The 8,348-nt window shown below is 42.9% G+C and overlaps 1 protein-coding gene across 3 annotated transcripts; it reads right to left on the bottom strand.

Annotated features, from left to right (window-relative positions):
* Nucleotides 1-3,017: 3,017 nt before the first annotated feature.
* taf3 (TAF3 RNA polymerase II, TATA box binding protein (TBP)-associated facto) lies at nucleotides 3,018-8,279 on the bottom strand. 3 transcript variants are annotated; one of them, XM_062462187.1, is made up of 8 exons: nucleotides 7,910-8,279; nucleotides 7,058-7,300; nucleotides 4,855-6,686; nucleotides 4,683-4,765; nucleotides 4,305-4,578; nucleotides 4,103-4,209; nucleotides 3,768-3,895; nucleotides 3,018-3,577 (listed from the first exon to the last, which is right to left on the bottom strand). In XM_062462187.1, exons 1-7 carry the CDS (start codon nucleotides 8,073-8,075, stop codon nucleotides 3,781-3,783), a joined length of 2,820 nt encoding a protein of 939 aa, XP_062318171.1. In that variant the 5' UTR covers nucleotides 8,076-8,279; the 3' UTR covers nucleotides 3,018-3,577; nucleotides 3,768-3,780. The 3 variants fall into 3 exon arrangements, with proteins under 3 accessions (XP_062318171.1, XP_062318170.1, XP_062318172.1); XM_062462186.1 differs by having other exon boundaries at nucleotides 3,018-3,895; XM_062462188.1 differs by having other exon boundaries at nucleotides 3,018-3,895; nucleotides 4,320-4,578.
* Nucleotides 8,280-8,348: the final 69 nt, after the last annotated feature.

Here is an 8,348-nt window from a genome sequence, read left to right as displayed (position 1 = left end):
GATTTAGGGGGGGGGGGGGGGGGAGCACTGTCTCCTCTTGGCTTAGAAACATTTACCTTAATAATGCTGGATTAGTTAGTAAATGGTGGCCTTATGCTGTTTGCTGCTTGAAAGTGTTGAAGGGCTGGTATACCATACATCACATCCTGTGTGATTCTCCTAAACAGGGGGATGTGCATGTCACATTCTCCACATTCCTTGAAATGACTGATAATAAACTAGTGAATGAGAAAGAAACACCTTAGCAGTGAGGGGCAAAGATAGCACAACCTTTTAACCTCCAAACTAAACTTTCTGGTAAGCATTGACACCTTTTAATAAAGCAGAGATTACATTACTCTCCTCTTTTTGGCATTTTGTTTTTCCATCTAAATGGTAGTTGTACTGTAGTTGAGACAGACTTGAAGAGTACCTGTAAAACATAAAATAGGCTATTAATCTGACAACAAGCATTTCTAGATCTCTATTAGTTTGACAAATATTCTCAAAATTCGTATCAATTTAAGCATACTTATAGGCATGTAGATGTAATCAATCTAAACAAGATGAACTAGATTGAGATGTCCTACATACAATAGCTTGCAAGATACCCTTGGGCCATTGTACCCCACCAACTGCCAATAGCATCCAAAACATACTTATATGGGAGCGACCAAACATAACATCCCATCAGCAACTACTCTTGAGCCAGCTTTTGCATAGCAACAGCTCATTTGTATACTTGAGGTGTGTAATTTTACAGGCAGTCACAACATTCTCTTAAATCTCTCCTATTATTTCAGGCATGATACCTCGGTAAAACAATATTATACTTTCACTAATCTCATTTCAGTAATAGCTGAAACATCCTTCCCCTCAAAAACCATGAGAAATTATTCCTAGGCCTCAATCTCATAGGTTCCCCCCTAAGAGCAACTTGACATTAAGAAGGAAGCCATTGGAAACAGGGTAATGAGAGTGTGCAGATGTCATAAGGGATGAGACTAACACAAAGGGGATTCTCTTCCTGTGATATGAGCACAAATCCCCCTGGTTTCAGCTATGCTCCCCTTTCCGCTGACATGAATTTTTTAAAGCTGATGTTGAAATCCTACTCTTAAACTGTAGCTGAGTCTCTCAGCCTGTATGATTGTCAGTGCTTAGGGTGTTGTGCAGAGTGGATTGAGACAAAAGTTGATCTTAGTGCTGTGACTAATTGCTTCCCATGTCCATTATCAGTCTTACTTTAAATATAAATCCATAAAACTATGTTAAGAGATGCTTTATTTGTACGGTTTATCTGAAACCCAGTTTCAGACTCTCAAATGCACGTTGCACCCCTGAGTAAGAGTAACAGTGACTTAATGTGTTCACTACACGGCAGGTGGGCTCGATGCAAGAACTGAACACAATTGCTAACTTCCTTCTTCTTGTGGCTTGTTTTGAAACTGCTATCAATATTCGCTTTGTACAAACAACTATGTACAAAAATGAAATAATAGGACATTAGGAAACATAGTTCTGTATTTCATGACGATTAATCATGACTCTTATTCTATAACAGTAAACTCTGTGCAGTGCAATGTAAAGATGTAGTTTTTTTCAAATAAGATTAGTTAGGAACACTCAGGAACATATATAGTTAGGCCACAAAAGACAAAAAGCAGTTTGAGATGGATGTGTTTGGACAGTATCTTTATAGGCCGTGAAACATCTATAGTCCATAAGATCAGTCCAAGGTCTGCTATAGGGAGCTTTGATCAATCTAAATTAGCCAAAAGTGAAGAAAATGATGAAACTGTACAAGACTTTACACCTACATGAAAGGGTACAAAAGTTAGACAATGAATGCCCATGAGCAGCTTGACTAAGTTTTACCCAGGAATAGACATTCAATGTAATTAGGGAGAGTTGTGTAGCAACTCGCATATTGTGAGGATGATTTATCTTTTAAAAGCTTTGCATTTTATTAACTAGTGAAGCTTTTGAGTTTATTTCCACTTTCCACAAATATTTACCCTCACTGTGGAGTCATTCTGACTGATGTTTTGAGTATATGGTATCGACGATAAAACTACCAGAGAAATGTCTGTTTATGTCTGACACCATGTGTTTTTTAGTTTATCTTGCAAGAGGACTTGCTTCACTTCCTCTTTCAAAGGCCTGTCACCTTTCACTTCCTCTTTGATTTCACTTAGATCTGAGGATTTCTGGTATGTCTCTTCTCTATCTAGGCCATTGATACCATACTGCTGTTATCTAGTCATCTCTTTGCTTGACTATATACTCTATTCTAGCACCCATCTACTTTCCACTCACATATCCTCTTACATGCCTAGTACATGCTACAGAATAATTCATTATCCGTTTTGTTTGCCGATAATTCCACTGTCAAGATGGCAGAATCCAAGATCAAGAGCCCAGATGTACTCGTCTTAAGTAAACCAAGATCTAAAAAGGCCAATGTTATATGTAACCAGCTGTGACAACAGGGACTTATGTAGTCATTTTCACCTATAAACATTTATACCAGTTGATTTGTTGCTCTTTACTACAGACACGTTTCCCTTTGTGGATGACACTTCCCCAAAAGTCCAAACATATTAAGACAGGTTCTCACATGATTTGGCATTTAAAAGCGTGTCTAGGCTGCAATAAGAATGACACCATGTGGTCACTGAGAGAAATGTAAAAAACTGAGGATGCTGTTCATAGCACAATAGAAAATGCACAACTCCACTTGGCTCCAACCACCCAAGCATTTGTTTGGAGACAAATAAATACTACCCCCTTTAAAAGCCGGAACAAATTCAAGAGCCTGTTAAAATATTTCCACTGTATTTTCATGAATTAAATGCATCAAAACAATGAATGAAAAAGATCTTAGGGGTGAAAATTGCACACAGAACATTCCATGTAAAAATAATGCATGAAGAGAGAAGTGCAGTACTGCTCCGATGATAACTAAATGATACAAGGATATTTGTACAGAGAATACATTTTTGGATGGCAATGAGATTTATGTTTGAGAACATACAAAGACTGTTAGGCTTTAATATTGAAATATCTGCAAAAATAAGACAGGTTACAACACGCACAGCTATAGTAGAACTCCAGGACAATCCATGTGAAGAAAAATAAAAATACAAACTTTCATTTAAAAAAATATACAGAAATTACAGAAAATCATTCAAGTTAAAACCAATATCTGGAAATGGATTTAACAAGTCAGAATCCTAAGAACAAAATGCACTTGGCTTGGAAGTTGGTATTTACACATTTATACACACAAAAGCAGTCATCTTTATATACATGACATTTATGCTACTGCAGAAAATGGTAAGATTTAAAGAGGCATCTGTCATACAGTATGATTTTTAACTTCCTTTTGTGGCAATTCGAACAGAACAGGGACACTATGACAATGTGTGTAGACTTCTCTCTAAATGCTTTGTGACAACACTGACCTCAGTCTTTTTGTAATCATGAAGAAAAGGCATAATTTGTAGGAAATTAACCACCTAAACATTCCTGATGGCTGGACATCCACATCAACAAAAGGCCCTAATGTACAGATGGGAAGTGGTAATTATGGAGCCTACAGGAAAAGAAGGAAGGTGGATATGTGCTGGTTTGATTCTTTTTTCTTTACAGGGTCAAAAATTTGCATGAGTTCATTTAATTCACTGAAATCATCAGTGAATGTCAAACATGAGTTTTCTTTTACAGCGGTGCCAGGAGTGTTCCAAGGATGGGTTGAAGCAGTCCAAAAAAGATCAAAAACTTGCTTTTTGCATAGTCTCAATGCACTTTGTGTTTCCTTTTCTTGTGTTTTTTGTCCTTCTTCTTGCCAGCACATTTAACACAGAACCACTGTTGGTCCTCTGGGGGAGCAGTGAGAATCCCAACACATGGCCTGAGGAGAAGAAGAAGAGGGGAGTAACGCATACATGCTAAAGAGTGAAGACTATATTGATCAGAGTGGCTCTTTCAAGGTTGTCACAGTACATTCATCATTGTGGCACAACAATGTTGCTGTGGTCACTGTACTATTGTTACTGAATACTATAAATCAAGTACTCTACTGTACGTTGAGCCAGTAGAGGAAAGAAATGTAACTTACCAGTGGTACCAGTCATCACAGTCATCACATCCTATCATGGGACTCCCATCATCAGGCTTGTTGCATCCAGGGCAGATCCAGATCTGGTTGCCCCACTCGTCACGGATCTGAGGTAAATACCACAGACGGGGCACTATTAGCAGCAGACTTGCATAAGGGCTGACAGAAGATAGTTGTGAGGGATAGAGGGAGAGAGGCTCACCACATATGTACTGACAGTCTCAGTCACCACGCTCCGTACAGGTGTTTTGAGGGATCCTCCAGCAGAGAGTATAGACGCGGGCGACAGCATTGGCAGAGGAGCAGCGGCAGGGGCGAGTGGCGAGGCAGGCGGGACCAACAAAGGTACAACTGGGGAGAGTATCGGAGGAGGCGGAGGTGTCCTGGGGCGATTTCCTGGTCCAGATTTGGCGATGGGGGTCTTTGGAGCCAGAGTTTTGGGAGGTTCTGAATTTGGGACCACTTTGCTGATAACACTAGTGATATATAAAGAGCAGGGACAAAAACATGACATTAGAATCTAACTATGTACCTGTGTAAAATACAAAACCTCCAAACCATGCATATCAACAAAACTTACATCTTGTCTTGGCCGGCTCCCACCCTTAGGGTCAGCCTGGGGATAACTGGAGATGGAACAGCTGGAGAGGTCTCCACCTTCACCTTGGGAAGAGCAACATATTTTAGTTCAGACACTTCAGAAAGTTCTGTGCATCAGTGGTCACAAATCCAGATTTGAAAGGAAAGGGTACCTTTTCAAGACGGATCCTCTCCTTTTCCTTCTCTTTCTCCTTCTCTCGCTTCTCCTTCTCCCGCTCTTTCTCTTTACGTTTCTCCTCTTTCTCCCGCTCCTTCTCCTTTGCCTTCTCCCTCTCCTTTTCCTTCTCCTTGTCTTTCTTCTTCTTTTTCTCCTTCTTGTCTTTCTTCTTATCCTTCTCTTTGCTCTTCACATCCTTATCCTGGAGGATGGGGGGAAGAGGGGGCAACATGGAGGGAATGCGCAAGCAGGTGGAGGGGCTGAAGAGGGCTGGGATGTCACCAAGACCAAAGGGGTTAAGGGTGGAAAGTTTCCTTTCGTCCCTCCCTCTGTCTTTGCCCTTGTCTCTCTTGTCCCTCTTGCTCTTTTCTTTGTCCCTCCGCTTATCTTTGTGTTTGTCCTTCTCCTTCCTGGACCCCTCTCCTACATCTCTAGACTTTATCTTAATTGAGCCCTCAGGCCCACCCAAATCCCTCTGACGGAAGTGATCTCTGATGTCATCATCCTTAACGCCAAAGTCTTTCCAGGGCATCTTGCCCTCCTTGGAAAAATCTTTGCTCTTGTCCCTATTCTTGTCCTTACTTTTCTCCTTCATCTTGCCCCTGTCTCTGTCTTTGTCCTTGTCTTTCGGCTTGTCTTTCTCCTTTTTCTTCAGTTTTGTCTTAAGCTCCTTCTTCAGTTTCTTCTTGATATCTGCCGAGGACACCATCTTGTTCTTCTCCTCAAAGACTTTGAGTAGCGGTTCGGGAGTTGGTGGTGAGGCTGAGGCCGAGGACATGTAATCTTGGTTTTGGGGAGTGCCTGAGGGACCCCCCTGGTTAACCTTGCGTATAACTTCGTTGATAGAGTCATCCATTGTCCAGTTTCCTGGGCCTGCATTCAGGGGGAGTGGTGTTGATGTGTCTTTCCCAAAGCTGTTTGGCCCTAACATAAGCTTGGGGGTGGACGGCTCCATGATGGTGAGCCTCCTGGGACTGGAGAAACCGTCGCTTTCAGACTCCGAGCCCGAGGAGAAAGCAAATGGGTCAGGCTCCCTCTCGGCACACGCTCTCGCAATCACGGCATCTATGGAGTCGTCAATATCCGCAGTTTCAGGTTCAAGTTTCCTGAAATGGGCCTCAGCCAGCTCTCTCTCCTCTAGGCTCTGACGCATATGGATGTTCTCCTTGCCCATTCGCTCGCTCAACGCAGAGAGAGGCAACCTCTGGAGAGCGTCGGTCTTCCCCTGCAGATGAGATGCTTTGGTAGAGCCCATTTTAGGACTCTTAGGGCTCTTCGGACTCTTGGTGCGGCCCGGAGATTTCTTTCTCTCCTTTTGCGAAGATTTTGGAGAGCGGATGGGGCTGCCACCCACAGCTCCAGCGTTGAAACCCTTGGGGGACTTAGTTCGTGGTCTTCCCGGGGACGAGACCTTGGGCTTGCGGCCTGGCGTACCATGGGACTTGTGGTCTGGGTTTCTGGGCATCACCGGCTGGGCTCGGAAGGAGACTGGAGTTCCAGAGGGTGGTTCAGGGGATAGAGAAAGTGAGCTCAGACCATCGTGAGATGCCAACATACCAGGCGGAACACGCTGGGGATTTAGGGAAGTGAGGGGCTCCCTGGGCTCTATCCCCCATTCTGGGCTGAAGCCTGGATGCATACGTGGCCTCTTGGAGGTCGGCATCATGCCCATGGCTGCGTCAGGGCTATCTAGGTGTCTCTTCACAGGGTAGTTCTCATCATTGACTGCTTCATCATCCTCCAAATCCTCATCGTCATCATCCAATGGAACCTGCATAGCTTCAGCTGAGGTTCCCATGTCAGCAAGGACCTCTTCCTCCTCCTCTTCTACAGATACCGAGTGTGAAAGGAAAATCGAAGAGAGTATATACAAGAGAAAATTATTTTTTTTCACTTAAGAACAAACGCACACAAGTTTAACCCTTGTGTTATCTTCGGGTCATTCTGACCCATCAGTCATTGTAACCCACCATCGTATTGCGACAACTTTACCGCATACAAAAACAAAGTGAAGCATTTTCTTTTAACCGTTGGGCTGTCTCAGACCCCCCACATTGCGAAGGTTAAAAGAAAATTATTTTTATTTGTTTTTGTATTGGGTAAAATTGGGTAAACACAACGATGGTTCGTTATGAACCTTTGGGTCATGTGACCCGAAGGCAGCACAAGGGTTAAAAAGAAGCCGTGAGGACCAATACCTTCTTGTAAGGAGACGAGGGGCGGCATGTAATCTGGAATGTAGTCCTTCCTATCCTCTGCATCACGGGCCCCAGACTGAGGAAACTGCAGCACATTGTTTTTGCTGACAGGGAAGAGTGGAGTCTGCTGGGCAAAGCCCACTGGTTCCAGGTTGTGGACATAGTCCTCGAGCTCACTCAAGCTCACCCCCAGAAGCCTGAAGGCCTGGCCAACATCATCCAACACAGGATCTGTTCGTCCATCTGACAAAAGGCATCAGTGTGTGAGACATAACATGTTGAACTGCCTTTAAACATAAGGCTGCATGTCAAATTCCTCTGTATTGATATATTATATTCTACTTAATTAGTGATATGCCAACATGATTTCATGCACTGTAATAGCATCACTGAGAACTATATATATTAACAATAACACCTAGAAATGTGCCATCCATCTGTTTGTAAACAACCTAGCAATGTGTTTCCAGCGTATCCACATGGTGGGCTGTACTGTTGTCTATCTGTCAGAGACCAGTTTCACGTTTACGTTTGTTACAATAGTTAGTTTAAAATGTTTAAAAACGTGGACAATTTGTTCAATAGCTAGAAATGTACTCGATTTGTATACCAGTTTCAGAACTCACATCCTAGACAATGTTTACACAGACGGCTGTAATGCGGCTACTACCTTTAGCTAGCTTGCTATGTACTTACTACTGTACGTTCAAGTGATGACATCTAAAACTAGCTAGCATGCTAGCTAGGCCTCACGTGAGCTGGGGTAGCGTTTGAGATAAATGAAAACAACGTGATCCAATCTTTTACATTGCTACCAAATCATAGTAAGCAGGATGAAAATAATGCACTCACAAAGTTCTGAGTATCGATGACAGCCTCTTGCTAACTGCTGAATATATCGATGCAGAACATCAGATAGCAGGTCACAAGCAGTGAGTTGAACCGCATCCCAGCCAAGCGCTTGGCAGATCTGCGCCACCGAAACACGGAGCAGCGAGCGGGCATAGCTCTCGCACATCTCGCTGGCTCAAATTAGTCGTATTCTGATCAATTTCTACACAAAAACATGATCCTGGTCTTCATGATGCATGGAAACCTACAGGGTTGCCAATAAAAAGCTATATTAGTTGGAATTTTGACATCTACTCTACTAAATATGTTGACGCTTTTGCCTGAGTCGCCATCTTGTTCCCTTCGACAAACCCATTCCCCAAAACGTCGATTGCGCACGCGCATAACTGTGACCGACTCGTAAAAAAACAGATTAGTTCACAAGAATCATTACGCGTTA

Source organism: Osmerus eperlanus, chromosome 5 (assembly GCF_963692335.1).
Source record: "Osmerus eperlanus chromosome 5, fOsmEpe2.1, whole genome shotgun sequence".
In the NCBI taxonomy this organism is placed as follows: domain Eukaryota; kingdom Metazoa; phylum Chordata; class Actinopteri; order Osmeriformes; family Osmeridae; genus Osmerus; species Osmerus eperlanus.
This window is presented reverse-complemented; position numbering and strand designations above follow the sequence as displayed.